The sequence below is a fragment of the Gallus gallus genome, chromosome 1, assembly GCF_016699485.2.
Source record: "Gallus gallus isolate bGalGal1 chromosome 1, bGalGal1.mat.broiler.GRCg7b, whole genome shotgun sequence".
NCBI lineage: Eukaryota > Metazoa > Chordata > Aves > Galliformes > Phasianidae > Gallus > Gallus gallus.
In genome coordinates this window covers 66,205,254-66,230,605 of record NC_052532.1, presented here as the reverse complement: position 1 = coordinate 66,230,605, position 25,352 = coordinate 66,205,254, and the positions used below count along the sequence as shown (strand labels likewise).

The 25,352-nt window shown below is 40.1% G+C and overlaps 1 protein-coding gene across 26 annotated transcripts in view; it reads right to left on the bottom strand.

Annotated features, from left to right (window-relative positions):
* Window positions 1–260: 260 nt before the first annotated feature.
* SOX5 (SRY-box 5) overlaps window positions 261–25,352 on the bottom strand; it is a 641,599-nt gene continuing 616,507 nt past the window's right edge. For all 26 annotated transcript variants that reach the window (NM_001397975.1, NM_001397977.1, XM_046939364.1 and 23 more), the window contains 4 exons: window positions 16,822–16,930; window positions 15,792–15,965; window positions 9,200–9,416; window positions 261–6,027 (listed from right to left, as the gene is read on the bottom strand). In NM_001397975.1, coding sequence (NP_001384904.1) covers window positions 5,724–6,027; window positions 9,200–9,416; window positions 15,792–15,965; window positions 16,822–16,930 — 804 coding nt within the window. In that variant the 3' untranslated portion in view covers window positions 261–5,723. The remainder of the gene's footprint in view (window positions 6,028–9,199; window positions 9,417–15,791; window positions 15,966–16,821; window positions 16,931–25,352) is intronic.

Sequence of the window (25,352 nt, the reverse complement as noted above, 5' to 3'; positions counted from 1 at the left end):
ACCTGTCATCATAGTTCTGCTCTGCACTGTTGAGGAATCAGATTTTTTTTCTAGTTTAATATTGGTATTTTAAAGACGGGGTGACTTTTTTCCTCCTGTGAAAGTTGAAAAGATTGAATTCTGGAATGGACAGGAAAGCTGAACCTAAATCTATCTATCTATCTATATTTTTGCTCCTTGAGCCCAGCTGTTTTGCTCTCCTGGCAACAAAATTAAATAGCGCAATCTTCACTACAATAAGTGGGAAACAGAACACAGTATAGGTAAAGAACACATTTGCTGTTTTATTGGTGCCTTGCAGGGCAATAATACTGAAAAAGGGGAATGCAAAAGAAACAAAAACCAAAAAAACAAAACCAAAACAAAAAAAAACCAAAAACCCAGGATGGTGGCAACCCACATATTGTATTTTTTTAAAGAGTACATCAACTCCTGTTTTTTTCATTTATTGTGGCATGAATGATAACATAAAACCAAAACATGAAAATATACAACTTATATTACACTATGTGTTATGAACAAAATATAAATCTATAACTCTATGTTATATTTACATAATTATTTCTTTTATTAAATTTCAAGTGAGATGGTAGGTTGCGCATACTTTGTTTTAAGCTCCAGGCATTTGATTGTCTCTATTTCTTTTCTATTTTCATTTCACTTGTAAAATCCAAAACATTAAAGGAGTAGGAGCTTTAGAGCCAACGGAGCTATATAAATACTGTTTCAGCAAACCAGTGGCAAAAACACTGGGGAGTAGAGAAATCAGTCAGTAGAAAAAAATGAACTTGACATGTTCTTCAATCTGGGAAACTGACAAGTTAAGATAAAGTTGAAAAAATGTAAATATAAACCAAGCTAAACATCCAGCCCATGCCCTGTGAATTGAGGATACACTTGAATCCACATCCAGTGAATTACACACATTTCTTTGCAAAATTGAAGATATGATTCTACCAAGAAATGGGCAGACAAAAATACTTCCTATCTGATAAATCATGCCCTTAAATGCACAGGATATTATATAGTTGCCATTCATTCTAGCAGATGAATTCTTGCTAAGTAAGGTCTACGTTTCCACGGAGTATAATTATTTTTGATGTTACAAACGTGATGTCAGAGGCTTCTTCGGGGACAATAACAGCTCATCTCTTTGGATTAAAAAGAAAAAGCTCTGAAAATGTGCTGTAAAAAGGTTAAAGACAATTTACTTTCTAAAAAATGATTTAATTAAAGAGAGAGTCTACTGCAGTAACCAAATCTTTGAAATAATGTATTCGAAGAAAGAATTTCTTCCATATGCATTTGTAATAAGAGGATTTGGTTACAAAACTAATTAAATGCTATAATAATAGCCAGTGTTCTTTTCTGGGGGCCTGATTAATACAGCGGAACGGTTAAATAAAGATGTTAAATGCACTTAAAAATCCTATTTTACTAATATAAGGCATGAATAAATTGAAAAAGGATATACTCTGTGTTATTTAATTGAGCTTAGAAGCAAGTGTCTCAGTTTTTCTCTTCTTTTCCCCTTTTCCCCACTGCTGGTATTGTTCTTCTCTAAGCTACCGAGCGCACTGACGCAAGAGGCTCCCCAATGTCAGAGGAGAGCGAGGCCGCCACGCCGCACTGGCCTCCACGCGCTTGTAGGTTAATACAAGCCTAACCTCTTCTAACCTGGTTTGCCTACATGCTCTAGGGCACAGAACCCAGGAAAAAAAAAAAAAAGAAAGAAAGAAACAAGACAAGAAGATCTATTTTTACGCGTTCTGCTTTTTTTGTTGGTTTGTTTTTCTGAGAAATGAAAGAGGGACAAACAGGGCCTCGTCTTCAAATCTGGTCTTCTACTTGAAGGACAGATGGGTGCTCATACTTTGGCCCAACAAAACCTTAGCACAGGCACAAGTGTTTTGCTGGTTTGGGACCCCAGAGCCTTTTTTTTTTTTTTTTCTTTTTTTCTTTTTTTTCATTTTATCATTGCTGCATCAGGTTCAGTATCGAAACGCAGGTGGCAGACAGTTCACTCCAGCTACCCCTTCAACAAACCTGACCAAACGCAGGCTCCAGCACAGTCCCTCAGACAGAAATGTGCAGATGACAAACCCAGCATTGGCCTGAGACTTAGCCCAGGCCTACATGGTGAGCAGCGAGCACAGAACTTATTCTGCTGCCCTGACACCAGCCTTGCTCCAGCACCAGACCGAGATGGGGCCACCTCCAGAGCATCTCCAGAGCATCTCCTGCAGCACTGCCCATAGGCCGGGGCTGAAATTTAGCCCGGCTGAAGTGAAGGGACCTTTGTCCCATCGACTTCACCGAGGCTGGCTTTCTAGCCCACACATCCAAGGCTTGCTCCAATCATGCTTGCTGCAGTGGCACCTACCTGGAGCTAAAACAAAGTATTCTGGTAGCCCAACGTTACACCATTAAACCAGAGAGTCTCTATAACATGGTGGAAATTAAGCATCCAGCAAATGTGAGGTGAACCCACAAGAGTCAGAAGTAATTTGTTCACAAAGACAGGGAACAAATTTAAAAGTAAAAAAAAAAAAAAAAAAAAGAAAGAAAGAAAAAAAAGGAGCAAATATCTGTTTTCACATTGTACATAATAATGATATAAAAACAATTGCCTATTTTTTTTTTATTTTTTTTTTACTTCTTATCTAAACAGAGTGCTTCAAAAAAATTGGCTCTAGATGACTGGTGTAATTAAATAACTAAAATGAGTGATGAGAGAGCAGAAGTTAATTAAGATTGAAAACAACACTCCCATTAATTCACTCCATCATAATAAACATCAGAAGTTGACATGGCTGGGGCCAAAATTAAAATAACAGAAAGAGGAATGGTGTGAGCAGAAGAAGAAGCTATTTGTTTCCATATGTATATATATATATTTATATATATATAAAAAGGCAAGGTGGGGAGGGGTATCAATTTTAAATAGCCTAACAGCTTCATTTGCTGCACTGCCAAATTAGAACAGAATAAAATAAAGTTAAAAAAGGAGGGGGGGGAATAAAATAAATTATACATAATTTACTAATCTGGGAACAGCTGACCATTATTATTATTATTATAATTACCATAACAACACTAGCAAGAAGAGGCAGTTTAACTGAAAAAAAAACCCAAAAAACAAAAACAAACAAACAAACAAAAAACACAGTCACAAACAAAAAGAACCCTCTCTGACATGGAGGATATGATCAGCTACTCCAAGCATAACTTCAGAGCAAATCTTCTGAGAGAGAGAAAATAGAAAAGAATTTTTGTGAGGCAGAGGTGGACATCAAAAAGGGAAAACAAGGAGAAAAACAAAACAGATGTCTCCGGGTAGAAGTATCACACATCCAGACTGCTTGTTGGAGTATTGTCCTACTCTTCAATGGCATTTGCTTGTTTGCTTTGCGCAAGGTCTGCACAGGTCAAGTTACACTTCAAGTGGTGATCCAGCAGAAAAGACCCCACGTCCTCCTCCCCAACCCCTCCTGCTGCCTGCCCCTTCTGCCCTGTATGTGGATTAAATGGCTGTTACCATGATGCCTAAATTTACGTCATGAAGGTAAGTTTGCAAAATTAGCATTACCAAGTGCTGAACGTGCTGGTTCTGGCAGACCCTCGGGCTGAGATCTGGCTGGTACAAAGATTCACAAGGCTATTTCCACAAGGCTAAGGGAATGCTGGCAATGAGCCTCTCTGGCAGCAGAGATTTACCAGTGAGCAATATGAAGGTGGAATTATAAAACTGACCCAGAAGAAGGCTCTTTTAGTCTGTATGACCCTGGGACTTTGCAGATCTACTGGACAGCTGTTGCTTGAAACCAGAGGTAGCCTTTTTGGTTGGTTGATTGGTTTAGATCTAATGCTTCTGTTTTGCTACATGAACATGGGTGTTCTCTTTCTAGTGGAAGATGAAAGTGCGGAGATGAAAAGAGATTCTGTAACTCACTTGTATTTATGCCTTTCTTCCAAAATAAAGCATAATACTCAGTTACCTTGTTGAAATTACAACAGGCTAACATATGCTCAGCATTACACTTGCGTAAATCCACCTACTTCACCCTGGCTGCTGTTCCCAAGGAAGGCAAAACTGCACAACAACGTACCTAGGGGTCCTAGGACAACGCTGGAAGGAACACAGCCTGGGAGACAATTTTTCACCTGTGAGAGGCAGCATCTAGGGCAACTCAGCACCATAAAGGTTTGAGTTCTCTATTCTTGACTTTGAAAGCAAAAATCTCTTTGTATCTATTACTCTTTCTTCCTACAAAAACATCCCACTGATAAAAATGGATTTCTGCAAGTGCAAAGGAGAAAAAAAATGCCAGTTAAAAAAACCAAAAACACAACACAATTGCCTTTTGAATCAGAGATCAGTGCTCAGCAGCCCTGTAGGTACAAGTTCATTAACACTGGACATCACGGTAGCCTAATTACACTCAGTGAGACGTTAACATCTCCAGCTGCCCTGTCATGTGTTGAACAAACCCTATTTTGAGCAATCTTTTTGTTAATGTCCTATATGCTGCCACTTGAAGTGTAAATGAAAAGCAAAAGCTCCTTGCAGACCAAGTCCTTTGGAGGGTGCGGGATTTCATTCTGGAACATGCTTTTTGCTCACAATAGTCCAATATTATTCTTATTAGTACCATAAACACGCACACATGAAAATCCAAGATCATAAAATATTTTTTCTCTAAATTTCTTATGCTCTCTCTCTCTCTCTCTTTTCACCTGAGAATGGCACCTACAGTTTCCTTTAAAAAGCAAAACCAAAACCAAAAATATAAATCTAATCTCACCAGCTGCTGGTATATCAGGTTCTTCAAGGGATTGTCTAAGATACAACACTGTCCTAAATTGAGATAGAGCAGGAAGAGAAAGGAAACCCAAAGAAAAACAAAAACAGAGACCAACCAAAAAAATAAGCAAATTGGACTAGTTCAGCGCTGTAGTACAAATTTGGCACTTGCTCAAAGACTCAGTATGATGTGCAACTGATGAAGAGAAGTTCGCTCTTGAAAGGAAATAATTGCTTGTTGGGGTTAACAGAAACAGGCTCCCCACTTCCTTCCTTGCCAGCCACGCGCACACGCACACGCACACACGCTTCAGACCCAAACGTGCCAGGGAGGAGGAGAAGGAGGAGACAGAAGGGGAAAAAGGAATTTTATCTTTTTCTTCTTTCCTGTCAGGTGCATTACCAAAAAAAAAAAAAGAAAAGAAAAAAGAAAAAAAAAAGAAAAAAAAAGAAAAAAAAATTATTTCTCTTTAAACTGTAGCACAAAACAACAAAACACATTCACAAGCCACTTGTTGGCACTGTGTACCTGAGTGAGAATTTCTAGAACATTGTAGAACAAACAGCCATAAAGTTTATTTGAAAAAAAAATAATAATAATAAAAGGTTGACGGGTAAGACTTCAGTGCTTGGGTATAGCAGCTGAATTACTGGCATTATTTTACCCATAGCTTATATTATTCTGTTGTTGTTGTCGTTGTCTTTGTTTCCTTTCTTCTGAGCCTTTTTTCTTCTGATGCAGGCTGATGTCTATTAGTCAGCTGATGTCCCAACTAGTTAAGACTAACAGTTAAAGTAACAGTCAGTGTATGAGAAAGTTAATGTGCTTGGCCACTGGTAAGGATAAACCAGATGGGGCTTTATTTATTTTTTCTTTTCTCCTTGAAGTCCTGCAGGTCACGTGGTATTTGGACCCTGATCAGTTGGCTTGCCCCGCAATGTGATTTTCACTGTCACTGCCATAGTCCACATCGGGGTCATCCTCTTCCTCATCATATTCATCGTAGATTTCTCCATTGACGTCATCGGTCTGCATCTCTTCCTTGATATGGGGCTCCTCGCCTTTGATGCCGTAAGTGCTCTGGATGACGGGCATCCCGGGCTCGGGGCTGCTGGACACACTTGAGTGCTCTGAGGGCAGATGTGGGGAAGGCATTCCTGCCATGGCGATGGCTCCTGGGTAAACAACACCTGCGGTGGCAATGGGAATCTGTGCTTGTTGCCTGCAATGGAGAAGAAGGAGGAAGTTTGAATACTGGAAGAAGCAGAGAGAGAGAGCAAGAATGACAGCACTTGGCAAACCCATTAGCACATGCTCTTGGGCATGCAGAAGGAGCTTCTGGATGGCCCATACATGACAACCCTGGTATCAATACTCCAGATTCAACAACTGATGCTCTTGACACGAACACTGAGCCCAAACCAACTTCACTGCTAAGGAAATTCAACCTTTGTGAACTTCTGCAGTTGCACCTGAACCACACAGCTTCAAGCCTTGCTAACAGGAGAAACAAAGCTAAGGCTGGGTAGTCTGCAAAGCAAAGGGAAGTAACATTGAATGAGGAGAAAGCAAAGGCCTCTCCGATGAGAGACGTCTACTCTACGCTAATACAAGGACCTGGCCCTTACTAAGGAGAAGGGGAGTGGGCTTTCTGGGGCCAACGTGGGCTTACAGGATGATCGCTAATGGCCTCCCACTGGAAGGTGACAGTTTCCAAAGTGAGTGACACTGGTGAAAAACAGAAACTTTGAAGCAGGATGGATAAAACTGGGAAAAGCCGGACTTAAAATGGAAGCATGCATTATTTAAAAATAAATAAAAAGCAAGCGAGCAACATGAGCATTTGAGTAAATCCTCTATAAGATGCCTTTATGTAGCATCTAAGCCTTGGAAACCTGTCTGCAGCAATGAAAGACAAATTATTCCAGGCCATAGAAATTCCCTTTGCATCAAGAACACTAGCTGTGTTATACCAGTGTTTGTTTCCCTGAGAAGCTTCAGGGTCCCAACAAGCCTAGAGGTTTAAAATTCATGCTCCTTTTGTTTCCTTGCTGCATGAAGTAATTCCATTGCAGTAATACTCTTCAGTACATGCTGCACATTGTAATGTCATCAGCGGTGTGTCCATCTGTACTGAAAAGCCTTGCCACAGGAGACAGGGCAGAGTCTCTTGAGATGAACATTCGTAATTAAGAATGAAACCTTTCCCTGTTCCCCTGCCTGGCTATGCCCTGGCTGTACAGTAAGCCCTGCACAGTACAGTGATCCTGAAAGACTCTCCTCAGCCAAAGAGCTTTACATTTGTTTGGAATTGCTAGCTGTGTTTTCGGTTACTTCCTGCCTGCCATTCAAGCGAGGCCGCTGTCAGTACAATCGTTATTTCCTTGTTGCTGAAACAAGTTTAAGTTGTCTCAGCTGAAGACACAGCTCTTAAAGAAGAGAGCGGATCTAATTTGCATTTTATTCTTAATTCAATAGGAAGGCTTTGTTTTCTGGAGTCAGCATTTCTGTAACAAGATTCAGCACACTTAAATCGCTTTTAATATTTAACAATAGGAATACTTTGCACTTAAATGGTGCTTTTCGGAGTGCTTCCCAAATATTAAATAATTTAAGAATAGTATTTTTCCACTTCTATAGGATGTCCACTCTGGAGGATGAGGTGAGTTTACCACACCACCATTAAAGATGAGGTCATTAAGACATGAAAGCATCAAGTGCAAGAGTTGCAAAAAATGCTCGGTCCTTCCCATTGTGCTGTTTTCAGACAGGTTTTCAGGACGTCCCAGCAGCTCGCACAGCAAATGCTCTTAAAAAACCCCATCACTTACTTTGGGGCACAATTAGGAGCTGGATTTGTGTTCAGAAGTTCAGCCCCAAATGACCTACACAGGGTGATGCGGACGATGGGGAACCAAAATCAGGAATGCAGCTGCAGTGCTGGGACTCCCAGCATAAAACACTGACCCCACTGCGGTCACTGGCCGCTTTGTCAGTAGCTCCTACAAAGATTTCACCCCAGATTCTGTGCCCTAATTGCCTCAGTGCAAATTATCTCCAGAAATGTCTTGATTTCAATGTCAGCCTTGTTTGGAAAGCTAAAATAATGTGCAGAGCGTTACAAGGTTAATTTTTTTCCCATGATGAAGCATGCATGTTAACCAGATAAGCAGTGTTTTGGGGGCTCTGTTGCACCTATTCTTTTTCCAGAAAGCACCCCTCCTCTTTTTTTAATCTCTTGATGCCAAATGTTGGCTGACTTCCCTGTGTTTGTTTCAGTGCTTACCATTGGGATCACTGGACCTGCCAGCACCACAGGGTTAAGCAGCTCAAATTTCTCTGCTGAGCGGCTTATTATAACAATGCACACTGTAGCTGTTTAAAACACAGTCTGATGACACTTAACAGTTACTGGACAGATATTCTCTCCTTTATTGCTACTTCTAGTCATTAACTAGGGAGATGTGCAACTCAGTTCAGTTAATGTGATTCCAAATTCAGCCTGAGATGAAACAGAACATAAATTCCATTATTTCTGAGGCCTGTTTTCGTTGCTATTTTTCCTTTTTTTAAAATTATTATTATTTTTTTACCAATTTCTGGAGTGATTAAAGAAATATCACAGAACATTTCTGATTCTTTTGATCTGCTTTAACCAAAACCAAGGAGCATTTGCAGAAGAAAAAGATGTGAGTTTTCCAGACAGATTTCAGCCTGATCATATCAAGCTGATCATATAGATCTATTAAGTGTTTATCAGAACCAGTCTTCTTGAAATTTATACTCAACATAAAGCACTTAGCTTACTGAATTGGAAGACATCCACTCCCTAGTATGACACATGCCATCGTGATGAACAATGGATGCAACGTTATGTCTGATACGAATTAAGTGAGCCAAGTTCGTATTCCAGCTGAAGTTCAATATGTTCAGCAGTCCTTTTACAGACCACTTGCCACAGATCATACTGAATGCAAACTAGTATTTTTGGCTTTTGGATCAATAGACACTACCACAGATTCATTCAGATACACCCTCTGAGGCCCCATTATAAAGTAATATTTACAAGATTTTATTAGGAAGCTTACATTTCATTGGAAACTCTTAAGCTTTTTTTTTCTTTTCTTTTGCATGATCGGGTGGAAACGAGACAGTTGGCTGAAGTTGTAAGATGAACATATAGCAGAGCCAACAAAAAATCCCTAGCTGCCTAACTTCCTCCTGGAACACACTGTTTGGAAGTATAAGCTTCACATTCCGTTAGCAATATATAATGTTCTTGCCAATAAAATATATCATTTACCACAGTGAATTAAGAATTCTCCCTGAAAATGTGGTGTTTTTTTTTTTTTTTTTTTTTCTGAAATGAATGGTAGTTTTTAAAGGTCCCATACCCAACATTAAAATACTGCCTCATCTCCTGACGTCTGTTGCGCATGATAGCCTTGTATTCGCCAATGCGTAATTTTTTGCCATCTACAAGGCAGGTACGCTTCGGCCTTGGCTTGTATTTGTAGTCTGGGTACTTCTCCAGGTGCTGTTTGCTGAGTCGGGCCTGTTCCTCGTAGTATGGCTGCTTCTCTAGGTTTGTCATAGCTTTCCAGCGAGATCCTGCCACAAAAAAAAAAAGTAGAACAAGAAATGAGGTTCTGCTCACTCACAAGCACTGAAAGGCAGAGAAGCAAGTAGGTCACTTGGAACAAGATACCGACGGTCGTATCGCTTTGGGCTGGGAATCTGTCAGAGTTTCCAGACAAGGGTCAGGTCTTGTTTGCATTTCCCTTGTAAACCTCTTGAGTATGGCCATGAGGCAGAGAGAGATGATACTGGAAGCTTTCACTATTTTATGGAAACTTTTCTCCATTATTATGTTTTTTTTCAGGTGATCAATAAAAGCATCATCCTGATAATGAGCAATCCATGACACTTACTAGAAAATTGAGCAGTGTACGTTAGTGAGCAATGAGAAACCCCTTAGGTATGTCAAGACTACTCTGCTGAGAGCTTCCTTTGGCCACAGTTTAGCTTTCCCCTCCCGTTACAGGGGAGACAGCATTCCCAGGTGCTGTGATTTGATCACCGTGCCTAACTATGGCTGGATCTACTCTGGATGCATGCATGTCTAACAGCTCAGTCTTTCATAACAAATAACATCTTTCTAGCTGCTACGTTTGTGAAAAGCAGAATCTGAATTGATCATAAATAGTATGCTGCTGGGCACAAGAACCTGCAAAGACCCTGAAGCAATGCCTTTAACAGCTATAAGCTATCCCATATGTCTCAGCAGGGTGTTAACTCCAAGACCAAGTCCCGGTGAGCACTGCCAGCTCTAACTTAACAAAGAATTTAGTATGTGTCATGAAGGGAAGAGCATTGGGATGCTGGAACACCTCTCCACAGAGCTGCACTATGGCTTGATTGCTGGCAGCCCAGTTTCTTACATTCTGCCTATGCTAATGTGGATATTTGAGCTAAGGAAATAATGAAGACTGCATAATTTTTTTTCGAATACCTCCTGAAAATTACAAACTAATATTGCTTAAAAGACATAGTATGGGAACAGAAAGTAAAATTTCTTGAATTAGTTATCCTATTTTATTTTTCCATGGACTACAGAAGTACTTCAGAGTAAGATACATTTCAAAGAACAGGAATGGTCCAAGCTGTGAAACATGTGGCACAGAAGGAAAATTTTACTGGAAAATGGACCACTTTCCCGCTGGAAAAACAAAAAAAAAGTTTGAATAGTTTCTCAATTTAATGGGTCCACAATGTTGTATGTCATACTTGACTTCCTCTTGTTCTTCATTTCTCGTGGTTATTCGTACTGCACTTAGCTCATGCTATTAGTCAGGCCTGTCTTAGCTCACTGTGCCCCCAAGACTCTCAATATAGAGAGCACAGCTATCTGGTTCCCTCCAGAATGACCCCTTCAGACCACCTACATGCCATTTTCCCCATCATTATTTGAATCTTTATTTCAAGCTGCAGTTTGACCTTCTGGAGTAAAGGGCTGGCAGGCTGGCAGTGAGCCAGGCTGGCATCACACCTGGTGACAAGTGGTTGGAAATCATGGCGTCTTTGTTTGGAGGAGGAGCAGTGGATAGCCCTTTCTTAGCAAACATTTCAGTGGAGTAAAAAATGTCAGGTTTTTCACATATAAGACACAGAGATTCCCCAGCTAGCTCTGGAATAAGAGACAGTTCATTGTTTCAGCTAACCGTTATTAGCTTATGATCCTTAAGGTCCCTTCCAACCCAAACCATTCTATGGTTCTATGGTTCCATTTCAATATGAGTGTGAGTAGATGGTTTCCAGGATTTGACCTGAAACTGCTACATGGCACTTGTATGCCATACAAATCCAGAAGCTCAGTGTGAACATCCCTGACACGGCACTGTGTTATATGGGGCAGCCAAGCTCTGCCTACAGAATTGCGGTCAGCAACTTTGTCTCCTGCAGAGAAATTATCCCATGTTTTTTCTGGCAGAGGAAGTGACTAGAAAAAGTGACACCAACTTTCCACTTGTAGTGCCTCTTAGATTTTGGACTAAATGACACAGTGATAAACATGTGGAGACTGCCAAAACACTGAAAACCTATTTATGCTGGTTTAGCGCACAAGATGGAAGTACAGATAGGATTGAATGATGTCAAAAATTGAAGGCAAAGCTTACATAGCTCTTACAGGAAGATGTCTACTTTCAAATTCTGCCTCTTGGACATCTGCAAACTGGCTTCTTAGCATATGAAGAAAATAATGAATGTTAGTAAAGCCCTCTAACCACAAACATGCCACAGGGCTGGTGCCTTAAAAAAACAACTCCAACCCCAGTTCCTGTCGATGAGACAGTTTTTATTTATGAATAACAAAGCTAAAAACCTCACACATCTTAAACAAATCTTGACACTTGCTTTACATACTGTGAGGGGACCTGCAGCACAGGGGCTGATTAATAGTCAGGTATATTTTGAGACTGACATAGAGAAAGATAGAAATTAAAATCAGTAGTTGCAAAATTGTCATGATTTTTTTTTCCTGTGCCAGCATAATTCCTGTTTTGCTGTGGTATCTCTCTGCAATCCTACAGTCAGACCTGAGCAGACAGATTCCTACCTCTCACGTGAAAAGTTCTGTAAATAGTGGGTGCAGTTAGGCAAACACATAAGTCTTTGCAGGATCGGGGCCATAAAAATTGGAATTTTGATGCATAATATTTGTACATGCAGTTACACATACAATATTTATACATAAATGTCACTCATTATGTTTTTCCTTCCTAAGCTGCAAACTCAATACAACAAAAATCCTGGCAGTCTCACCTCTCTTCCTAGCAAATTTTTAATAGCTGCCTTCTGCAGTGATATCTCCTCTTACTCTGATTTTATTGTTTTTACAAAATACATTTAATATCACTTACTAGTATGTTTTGAAGTATCATAAATAATTAAACAAACAGCGATGTCAAAATAAATGTTGATAATGGGCACATTTTCTGATGATAAACCCCAGGTTTTTACATTCGAGCATTTTCACTTGTTTTCTTACTAATATGCAAAATCCAGGCAGCTCTCTAACTGGTCTTAAATAAAACTTTTGAAATTCTGAAGAATCTATTACTCTGAGCCTTGCATTTGTAAGCTAAGGTATGAATAAGGATAATCAATCGGCACACTGAACTGGTTGATAGTACCTTCTGTTTGGACAAAATATATCTGTAATACATTTATCTGCAGTTTTTTTGTATGTCAATAAACACACATGCAGGCACAGGAACCTATGCCAAGTGCCAGCCCAAGCCCAGATAGGGTGTAATTGAAGAATCTTGAAAAACGTTTCTTTTTAAGGGAAGATTTACACTCGTTGGTGAGCTTTCTGCTCACCATCTGTGTTGGAAAGCTCCGAGTGGGTCAAGGATGCAAGGCTTTTCTCTGTGAGTACGAAAACAAGAGCCCGTCCCCTCCCTACACACATACATAACGACGGGTAGGATTCTCACACAGCTCTCCCCGATCTGGTGCCTGAAGTGTTTAGAAAATAAACAATAAAATCACTAGACTTTGCAGCACCAGCACAAACTAGGGAAGTTCAGAGCCGTGCCCACGTGAGCCATTTCTGGCGACAGTGAGGACAGCCAGCCAGCTGAGCAGGGATCGGCAGTACAGACAGACACAGACAGACTGACACCCATCACTGCACACGTGCCTGTGCTTCAGTGGGGCTCATAGCTCTACCGACTGCCGATTTCAAGCCAAGTTTCAAGCGAGAATTTCAAGCGAGAATTTTCAGCTGCTTGTAATGCTGCCTAACTTTTAGTCTATGGGACTGACATCTTTCTATCTGGGTATCTGCAGCAGGCTGATTTTACATTTAAAGAATACAGGTATACACACAAGCACATATACAATGCGTACGTATGCATTATAGGCATGCATATAGGTCTGCATTCACACACATGCACATCCGTGAAAAGATTTCTGAAGGTACTAATTTCCTTCTCATCTCCTTATGTAAATTTCTCAGTGAAATTAATTAAAATATTTACAAAAATATCTAAACAATGCATTATTAAATTGATAGGGTCCAGCAGACCCATTTTAGCACTTCTTTTAAACAATTTACTAAAAAAAAAAATCATTATCCACAAATTTAAGTTGCAATGAACAGATGGATGACAAACGTATGCACAGATGAATTTAGTGACAAATCCATGTATCTAATTTTTATGCTCAAAACATAATACCACAGTGTCAAACATAATCCCCAGAGAATGTGAGTGCTGGGAAGGGCTTCTCCTCTCATTTTACTATAAAAATGACCCTCGATGAGTGACAACCTATCTAAGCCATTCCTGGTGACAGCAAACCCTCTGACCTCAATGGCAACAGCACAGCTTAAAAAACGGTAAGGAAAAATGGCAGAGTTCTAATAAAGAGCCCCTAACACTTGTCTGAACTGTAAGTTTCAGGCTGCTCACCCTATGCTAGTTAACAGAGAGCTCCCTGCTGACTTCAAAAGACTGGCCTTTTGCAATTGAGGGAAGACCTTTGCAACATTCCTGCCAGGGAAGAAGGCATTGGGCATCCCTCTTTATTGCAGAGGAGGAAGAAAAAAAAATCAAACGTGATGCTGGAAGGAAATAGAAACATCATCTCTTCCTACTTTAAACCTTGCTTTTCCCCATATCTGACAGCGAAACAGTAAAGAGTTTGGAGTCAGCTATACTGTCTGTCACCTCAACAGGATCTGTAATGAATTTGCACATTTTACTCCAACTACTGTATATCTAATCAGAAAAAGATGTCCCCATATCTCCCTGATCTAGCGCCAAATAGTAAAAGGTGATTCCTTATGTTAACAATTTCAGCAGAATGGCTTATTAAAACCAGATTTTAGGGTATTATAAAATGCTTAGAAGCCCTTTAAAATGTCAACCAGGATCCCCAGAGACTGCGTAAAATGTCAGCCCAGCTCAAACGCCTGTTTTAAGCAGAATGAATTAGCAGCGTGCTGTCGGAGGTTGTTATCCAAAACAATCAGTTAAGAGGGAAAACATCAAGCTCTCTTTGTACTTTCTATATGAAAAGGGCCATTCAGAATGATCTTGTAGATTTCTGAAGCTGATTATTTAAAAACAGGTTTAACCAGGCCCTCTCTCAATTTAGAAACAGACCAAAACCATTACTGCTCTGTTCTCAGCCTAATCACATCATACACCTGTAACCAGTATAATCCCTTTTAACCAGTATATGGCTATTTTAACATCAACATAAACAATTTACCCTTCTAATCCTGCTCCCATAACTAATCTAATCATCATGTACCACCCTTTTAATCATGGGTTAATTTCATCATGTCTGCCATCCACAGCCAATGCATTCTGCCTCTCCAAGCAATTTTATCTAATTTCCACTTGCATTCTGCTAACTTCTCATAACACCACCCCAAATCAAGCCGAACATCAAATCTTTGAACAGACTAAACTCAGCATATTTACCAGCCCTGCACCTGGTTAATGGTGCCATTATCACCACGTTACATGCCTCCTGTTGTCTCCAAAACCAGCCAGACATGTAGCTCAGCTAATCAAGGTCCCTGGTTAAGCTTTTACCCACTGGCAGGATGTATGCTTAGATTCTGTTACACAGTCTGTATCAGTAAAAACACACCATCTCTGAGTTGGTCACAGACATTTCTTTATTTTTTTCTGAAGAAGAATAATTCACTGGCCTAAAAAATCCCCAGTTATTCACCTTCTGTGTCATTCAGCATTACACAGGGATAACTTAAGATAGAATGTAGTCCCGGGAATTTGAGTAAGAACAGAAAAATTGGAAGACTACGGCATGAAATTTGGTAGGCGATGCTCATGACAAATATTGCTTGGGATGTGAAGACTAGAGAATATGGAAATTAATTCTGATATTTCTTTTTAGATTTCAGGATTCTTCTCAGAATATTTAGAATAAAAGCAGCTTGTGATAGAGATAGAGATAGTGAGCTAAGCGAAAATTTAATGTAACAGGACCATAGTAAGAATAATTTAAAACTGTTAATGCATAAAATAAAAGGATGTATTTTAGGATCTTTTCCCTATGACCACTGCTTTGAACAGGCAGTGCTAAGACACACATCAAATACTGTGGTGTGCTTCTAGTTAGATGAAATACATGGGCAAATACATGATAGCAGTCATTCTGTGCTTGTTCAACGGCTTAATAAAATGAATCCATTAGTTCACATTTTCACACCAAAATCAACACCACAACCTGAGTAATTACAAAGATACAGGAGCACTTCAGGTTACGGTCAATATACTGCACCGGGCAGCGTGGTGGCAGCTTGTATAGCTGCTGTCCTTGATGCAGAAGCCAACAAGCTAAACAGAACCTAAAGACAGTTATTCAGTTGTGTCAGGTGCCCCACTTTATTCCATCAAAAGTGCTGAGTTTTGTGACAAGAAAAAGAAATGATGCCAAACTTACCTAGTATCTTGCTGATATTGGAGTTGTGCATGTCAGGGAAGGCTTGAAGGATCTTCCTCCGTTCATCTTTAGCCCACACCATGAATGCATTCATTGGGCGCTTGATATGAGGCTCATTACTGCCACGCCCTCTGGATTCCCGATAAATTCTTGATTCTGAAACTCCTGCACTTCCTAAAAAGAGAAAGAAAATCACTCCCAGCTTGTGTTTCATTATACACCTGCTTCTGCCATGAATAGCCAAAGTGAAGTGCCGCATATTAAATGAGTCTCTCATGTTCTCCATGGGTTAGTGCTGTTTCTTTTACTTGAAGCAGTAGAAAATACCATATACTGTATCATGTCTAATTTTTAGTTCTTCTATTTACTCAGCATCACATAACACAGACTTGATGAAGTGTTCCATTTTTTTTTTCAACATAAAGGATTAGACAGCTTTTTGAAAACATCTTTAACCACTTAATAACTTAAAATCAACACTTATCAGTGTAGATTTTCTTCTTACTTTCTTCCTTTCATGATTACAGAATGTGATGTCAGTGGTGTGATATAAGGCAACATCAGGTGTTTCCTCTTAATCAATCCTCTGGCTACCAAGTGGACATTTGAACATCTGTTTTAATGCCTACCTCTCCGTAACAATACAAACAATGGCAGAGAAAGAAAAGAGCATTAGGCTTGCTTCATCAAACCCAGGCAAGTTCCTACAGAGACAGAGTGCATACCATCTGAAGATGACCAAGTCTGTAATTCATGGATCTCATCCCACACCTACTTGCTTCCTTAATTCATTTTCACCATCAGAAATACATTTTTGTTTCCTCCCTGAGATATAGAGCATATGAAAAAGAAGGCTAAAAATCACCTCCAGACTTAAAACACCACATGATGAATCGTTTTTTTCCTGCCATAGCCACATATTGCTAACCCTTCACCTCCTCACAGACCTCCCAAACACTCGGACTGTCCTCCAGATGACAAAGATACATACACACAACACTAGAAACAAGGAGAAGTAATTTGTACTGACCATCAGAATCTCCACTCATGTTGAAATCCATCATTGCGTGGCTAAACTTCCCGTCTTCACTCTGTTTTACTGCCAGTTGCTGAGTCAGGGTCTCCAGTGTCGTTTTGTCCTACATGGGGAAGATGTCAGGATTTGCATCAGGAAAATCATTAAATACTGTAAATGCAAAGTTTGCGGGTAATTTAAAGGGCTGATAGGGAAGCTCCATAACAATTAATTCACAACAGTTTTCTGAGTCAGATAGTCAAAAATACACAATACTATTTTTTTTGGAAGCAGTACCGTTGCAGGCTCTATCAAGTCTTTTTTAAAACATGCTTATTACTCAGTGATGAGCTAACTCTGTAGTGTTGAAAAGATTGCTTTAGTTGAGCATAATAAAACTGGATGCACATCTGAAGAATACTTCAATTCCCTATGTCCCTGGGACTGCAAAGCTGGACTGGAAGTTTAGATGATACATGCTCTTGCGCAGTATAATTATTGTTTTACTCTACTTCCCGCCTGAACTCAAAGTGCAGGCACATGGGCAACTTTGCCCTTTTTCTGTCTTAAAAGGCGGTATTTTGGGAAGCAGCCACAGGGGAAAAGAGGGAAAACTTTAGATTGAACTTATCCGGACCTTAGGAAAGGGTCAGCCTGGACTGATACGATACTCAGGCAGTGGTTTGTGTTCCTGTCTGGACTGTTTACCCAACCTTCCTAACAGCCCGTCCATCATTCACATACTCAGAACTATCTGTGAACCCAGGATTGCAACAGGCTAGTGCGTGCTGCCAATTAATCTGTCAGGTTGCAGTGGTGTCTACAGACATTGCCAGAACAAGATGCCAGGGCAATTAATTCCAACGTTCTCTTCAAAATACCTCTCTTCCCTCTGAATTGTTGGACTTCGCAAATACAAAGGTGTTCCATTTTCCAATTGTTTTTGTTTTCCCTGTGCATATTACTCATAAACATTCTATCTTCCTGACAATCATATGTTTAAAAATAAATCTTTCAAGAAAGCAATACTAACATTTCAAAATGTTAGGCACTGTGCCTTTTGCGAAGCTAAGAAAATGACATGATGCTGAATTATAATAAAGTGGCTCCAGTTGAAAAAAAATCTTTTGAGCGTCTTCCTGAAAGAAAGATTGCTGTTTTGTTGATCTGTTCCACTCTCTCGAAGACTGTAAAAGATCAACAAACTAAGAAACTTTCGGATTTCACATGGCAACCAGAGACTTTACAACTATTCTGTGTAGCCTAATAATGTCACTGGATTGTATTATACAAGAAAACAGAAAAGAGAACAATATGAATACAGAAATGCTTCCCTCACTGTGATGTCCCTGCATCTGCAATTCAAAGAACAGTTCAAATTCACGAAAGTCATTTCCCAAAGATTTTCTTGAGACATTTAGAAATGAGGCTAATCTGCTCAACTGGGTACACTCACACTTTACGGAGCATTAGGATAAATTTCTCTCCCCTCACATTCACTTTCATTATGAATCACTTCTATGCCCTGTCTATAACCAGATGTATCACCACTGAAACAGTGCAAGATGGATTATCCTCTTGAGTTTTGCAGGAAAACCCCATGCGGCTGAGCCTGTCTACCACAAGCAAAGGGGGGTTCTGCATCACTTCCTAGGCACAGCAGATCCTGAGAGCTTGGAGAAGCTTGAATAAGCACTTGAACTTTTCCAGTACTTAGCTTTACCAAACTCTTTGGTTTACTGGCTTTAACTTAGTTCTCATTTCCAAAGCAGCCTGCATGCAGATAAATTATCAGGAATAAGCTGACTATCTCATCCAAATGGTTCTATGATGCACATCAACAGTTTTTCCTCAAAAAAACCCTACTTACCATCAAACTCATAATGATGGAGTTCACAAAAGTGTATGTTAGTTATCATTTAAAAATGCTGCCACCAGTCTCAGATATAAAAGAACATTTCCTCTTGCTTGGTACACCAGTGGGGAAGGGAGCTATCCTGTTGCAGATTTTTCTTGAATCATGTATAAACCTCTTAGAGAAACAGAGCTGAGAGTGCAAAGGGCACAGGCTTAACAGCTCTTCCTTTTATGCAGTAAGCGCAGCTGTCGAAGTTGGAGGCAGTCACATTCAGAACCACACTCTCCCTACATGATCTGATTGAGCCTTAAGGTCGGTGAATACTCCGGCATGCTGTCTGCAAGGTATGCACTGGGTACAGCTCGTTTATCAGAGTTTGACTTAACAAGCCTACAGATGCTCCACGGCTATCCATCTTGTGCAAAGTTTGCATTTTGAGGTACAGCTACATCCAATGAAGTGTGTGAGGGAGGGCATGATGGAAGAGGAGAAGGGCAGGGATGCCAGACGGTGCTGCTGCACTATTGGGCTGCAGCACTTGGAGGTGCTCTCCAGGCATCTGAAACAGGAGCAGGGAGTTCACCTTCTGAGCACAGTTCCAATTTACTCCTTGTTCCTTAAATATATAGTATGATAACATATTCAATCCCTAACTGTAAGCTTGCAGTTAGAAAGAACTTCTGCATGATTTTGCTCTTGAAATTGTGGGTGCCGAAAAAGCTAGCTGCACTCTTCTGCATTAGTGTTTAAAAAGGTTGAAGTTTAACAACAACAAAAAAAATCAAGCAAAGATAAATATAAGGCCTGCTCTTTTCTAAACCTCTGCAACAAGACTAGGAGAACAGAAAGACAGCAGCAATGCTCTGTCAGGACGCAAGAGCCCAACTAATGTGAGCAGTATGCTCATTTCCTGGCCTATGCTCTTCCTCCAAAATACACTGCTGCTGATTTTGCCCAATCCCAACATATAGAAGTGCTTTTAAAATTACAAAATATCCGAAAGGGGCCAAGCAAAATTCCTATGTTATTTTGTTTCCAAGTGCTCAGATGATAGGTAACTACTTTCAGTTTGATGGAAGCATCTCACCAGTTTCCCTACAGAGCCCCTCAGTTCATGGAAGTATTCATGAAGAAGTATTCATGGAAGCTCCAAAGAAACAAAGATCCAAAGATCCCAAATAAAATGGCAACCTGTTGGCAATTCTAGGACAGTCTTATCTCACAGAACATGCTGAATAACTTCAGACAGAGATACATGAGGATTTTCAAATTCATATAGAAAGCGGACCTATTTATCATCACTACCTTAAACTAATGTCAAATTACATGTCATTAGAAATGCCACCAATCTGCTATGCTGGGATTAGCTGTGTGAACAGTAATGAGGCTGTGGTATCATCCAGTGATAACAGGTAGATTACACGCATGTTGGTTTCAGCAGCACATGTTAATAAAACAGTTTTGATAAAGCACTGTATTGGACTCTGCCTTAAACTTATTTTATCGTTGTATCAAGCCCCACAAATGTTTGCTCTTCCATGCACAGGATGTAATGGGGAAGAGAGTTCGGCTGACGAAAGTCTACATGCTTGCAGGTTTTAAAAGCTGAAGGGAAATAACCAATGATAATCCCTACTCTTCAGGTTCATCCCACACTCCACATTGCAGTTCATCCCATGATTATTGCATGAGTGGCATGAAATGCAGCCTTAGTCACAATCATGCCGGGAAGAAAAGGCAAGGCTGGTCCAAACCCAGGAAAGTGCTGCAAAACTTCCTCATGAGACCTGCTAAAAATTACACTGCATTAAGCAAGGGAAACAAACAGTCAGGAATGCTTCTGCTCTTGCAGGTGAAGAAACATGGGGATGTCTCATTCAAGATGAAGTGTTTCTTTCTCTTCTAAATTTCAGAATTTTGTACCAGGCCCCAGAAGAATGACTAGATATCTTATGAACATCTTTTTTCCTCTTTAACCTCAGTGAAGAACTCAGGCAGATGTTGAGACAAACTATTCTAATTTCTGCTGGGACTGTAGGAGGGAGTCTGTAGAGGCAGCAAGAGTCTTGTTGTCTGGATCATCTAAAATGCTAACTGGCAAAACAGAGAAGATAATACTGCAGAGAGCAATCCCACAATAGCCCAATGGTTGAAAGCATAACCAGACAGGTTTCATCAATAACCACAGTGTGATGAGAAGTTCCTAAAACTTCAGTAACCAAAGAAAGTAATCTGCTAGAGAAGACCAATCTGCAGTACTGTTTGTAGTAATGTTCTAATTATGTTTAAAAGAATAATAATAATTAAAAAAACAACCATAATACACACATGGAATATGTCATGTAGAAAAAAAAATTGTATACATATATAAAATGACTAAGCACCACAAGTCAGGGTCAGTTCTGTGGTCAGCTGCAAAAGTTACTTGGCTCTCTGTCAGGGATAGCTGTCGTAGTTTAACAATACATTGATCTAAAAATGACAAGAACTTGGTTGCAGCCCCTTTCATGGAAGAAACATAAAACAAGAAGAGTCAAAACATATGTAGAACAGCTTGATAATCTTTGCCAGAACTCCTCCCGCTACTACACAAACGCGAAGTAAAACATTGGAAGGACTGAGAAATGAAGACATTCTGACACATCTGTCCAATGCCCTCTGACCTCACCGCCTCTGTTTTGTATTGGATCCGGGTAACAACCCAAAGGGTGCACCTGAGACCCTGCACACACCTCCACTCCTGAAGGACTTGTGGTTCCACTACACTGCTTTGAATGCTGGGCATACGGCAGTGGACCTTTCCTCCCCTCTTGGAGACATCCTTTTGGCTGGGGTATTTGGCAACCATTGACAGCCCTCTGAACTCAGTTAGAATTGCATTTTGGCAAGAGCTGTTTTTCCGATTGCATAATTCAAGGTTAGCAGTTTTACTGAAGAAGTCCACTCTTCAGTTTTCTGCTCCCCTAGCCCTACCCCCATTTCCCCTGATATGAATATTTTCCCTCTAAGTTTGATGCCTGCAGAGATAGAGCCTGTGTAGAATAGCAGAGGAGGAGTGCTCAGGCACATCTTTTCATATTCTTGCCTTTCTTTTTCCAAGTGAACTGAAGGGCCAGGATAAAAACATGTGGACTGCAAGGAGAAACTTGCTCATCAGTTCTTGCACCTAAAAATTAGAAACACACTGATGGACAGAGTGGCTGGTATCTTTGTTCTTTTTGGTGCTGACAAGTAAAAAGAAACAGATGGTTGCCCAGTATTTTTCTTTTTTCTGTCCCATTTCCCCTGCCCCAAATGCAGCTTGCCCAGATATTCACCATCCTGCTCTGAGGGAGTAATACTAAACTCTAAAGGTGGTATTCTCAAACAGTCTGAGTTTAAATACGCTAGTTTTTATCTTAGATTGTGAGCAGGCCTGGTGGCACCAATGAATGTGCTTTGTGTTGCTGAGGCAGAAGTCTTCTCTCAGCAAGCTCCAGTAAATACCAACCACTCAGACACAAACCTTGCACAAAATCTTAAAGTGCTGAGCAGACAAGCTGCTCCACTATGATCAGGCAATGAAAGTTCACTTCTGTTTACTACGGAAAAATATTTTTAAATATCAGACACACTGGTGGTGCCAGGTATGATCCATTCAACATTATGGCATTTTTCTTAGCTCCCCTAAAAGGTGAAGAGTCTTATCCTACATCTAACATGAATGAAAACTTCATAGAACTAATCTTTCTGTGCAGTTCCTCTGCTTCTTGCAATAATAAACATCAGAACAGTCTGTGTTACAAAGTCGTCATCCACTGTCTTCTAAAGTATGGAAAACCAGAGGCATTATGGGTGACAGAGAGCAGGAAGAACTTGCAAGATGTGCCCAGAAGTCTGCACAAGATGAATTATTTGTAGTTCAGGCTCTACTCCTGCGTACTAATGCCATGCATCTTCAAAATGAATAGCGTGCACACTGCCTATGTCCTACTTCAAGCCATGTTACAATCCAGGTCATGTTATACCTGTAATGGCCGTTAAAGAACTTTTTTGGAGGGATCTTCTGCTTAGATAAAGGCTCCCCTGTGTAATAGATAACACTGCCCAAGTGTGCTGTACTCATCAGTGAATTTAGCCACATAATTTCACAAAGAAAAGCAGCGTTATTATCCCTTTTTACCAGATGAGAAACTAAGTCACATATTAAATGAATTTTCAGAAGTTCCACAGTAAGTCTGCTGGTTTTAGGAACTGCACTCCTGAATCTTATCTAAAACTTGTAACCTCAAGCTTCTCATTTCTTTGTGTGTGTGTGGAATTGTGATTCTTGCTGATGGCACGTTACTAGGGAAAGTGAAATAAAATATGAGCAGTTACAGATCCACCATTACAATAGACCTTGCTTAAGTAACGCTTGCAGGGCTGTAAAACTCATAAAAAGCACATGCATGAAATGATAAAATAGAGTGAGACTTTCAAATGTTGACTCAGTAATTGTTAAACCCCTTCTGGCTGCACAATTTTATAGTCTTCTACTGTACTAATGAAAAGGGAAGAAACAACAAAGAAGGGTTTTAGCCTTCCAATTATATAAACTCCGTGGACCACCAAAGAAGATGAAAGATTATTTATAATGTCATGGCAATGTATCATTTGGGAGATTTTTTTTGTTGTTGTTGCATCAAAGTTGAGTATGAAGAAACAATGCAATCACCACCCCCTCCGCTCTTGCAGTCTTGCTTATCTGAAATCACTCTTTCATGGAATAATACACCCACAGAATCTAAAAGCGGCATTAGAAGACAGAAAGTAAAATATCTTTCCTTATTTGTAGCTCCTCCTGATTTTATGGTACTTGTTTCAGAATTACTACATTCAGTCTTAACTGGAGTTACAATATTCGGTATAGGAACAACATATTTGCTTTAGGGCACATATTCACAGATTGGTCCAATACTGGCTGAAAATCATTGAATCTGATTTGTAATATATATGAAGTACTATATGGACTCAATGGATAGGTGACCTATTAGGCGTTATAGGGAAAAAAAAAAAAATCTGAGAGGTTGAACAGGCCCAAGCACTTAACCACTCTCTTCTCAGGAACAGACATTACTAAAATTTGTAATAGCCATTTTCTTTGTCATGTGGATGTAGGTCTTTGCTTTTTAAGAGCTCTCTAGTCGGTACCTTTCAAAGCTCTGGAAGCAAGACAGAGTCCAATTAAATAAAAGGGGAAAAATTCTCAGTAAATTGGTAGCCCCTAAGGGTCAGCTCCCTAAGCTATATGTTTTAAATTCTTTATTCTAGGAAGAATGACTTCCTTGGCAAAATACAGTATTTGACTTGGAAACAAATTTATGGAAAGTAGCAATTCTACAGGAAATTAGGACACCGAGGTCCTCCTTCACTTTGGTCATGAGCTCTGAGAGATAGTGTAAGCCAGGACTTTTAAATGAAAATACAGGTAGGGTTGGATCAGTCTATTTCTTTAAGGGAGAAACTAAAGGAAAGCAAAAGCAAAGCAGAATGATGAGACACTGCCTCCTTCCTACAAAAGTTTTCACAGTGCAGGCGTAAGCATTGACCTCAACCAAATCCAGCTGTAATCCGCTGATTGCAAATAGGTTAAGAGTTGTATGACCCAGTTTCTCATCTAGACTGCTTTCTGGGCTTACATGCTCTGTAAGTTTGTCTGCATTGTTCAGTTGTTCTGCACAAAACTGAGCAGGGTAGCGATCATGATATATTCCTGCCATTGTGAAGAGTTTTGAGATCTCTGCATGAAATGCACCATGTAAACTCCAATGAAAGATTTCACAGCAGGTCAGACAGAGCTGTTATAGCTGGCATTGGAGGCAAGGAGGGACTAACTAGGGAACAGAGGTAGTATAGCAAAAACAAAGCTAGATGGAAATCACAATCCACGTAGGATATCCTTAGAATGAGTGTCTGCACACACATAAAGAGAAAGCAAGAACAGTCTCTACTTTCCTGCAATTGTACTAAACAACAGGTGGGTCAACAGTGCAGCAGCATTACAGAGGTGCATACCATTCTCTTCCATTTTTCCCTAGAAGTTATTAAAATTGTGAAGGCTACTGTACCTTTAGTTACATTTCTTGTAGTCCTAATGAAAACACTGACACAGTACCTAGGCCATCTCCTAAGAAAGACACTGCCACATTTTGCTAGCCATGAATTAAGGCTTATTAGTTTGTCTGCTCCCTAGCATTAGCATCAGTACTGCCCAAGGCAAAGTTCAGCATCCCAAAGACAAATAGGTGAGTGTCTGTCACTGGGCTGAGTGACTACCTGCAGGCTAGGATGGACAGAACAGGGCAGGCTGGCCTCCAAGGGGCCTTGGGAAGCATGGTTCATTGAAGGACTGGGTCCAATCTCTGTTGCACCGGAGGGAGGTATTGTACTGATGCTGGTGACCATGTATGTACGTGCTTAAAACCCAAGCTACTGGGGGCATGTGATTTTGCAAACATAATAACAAGATCTCAGGAAGTAATTAGCTCTTGTGGCTGCAGGGCAAAGTTTAGAACTTAACCTGAAAAGCTCAAAAACCTCAAAAGGAATACAAAGGACTCAAATCAATTGTATGATTCTTTTTCAGAAGGAAGTTGATCCATCTTTGTTGGGCTCAATAAAATTTTCGCTAAGGTATAAACAGCTGCAGTCCTCATTTATCTACACT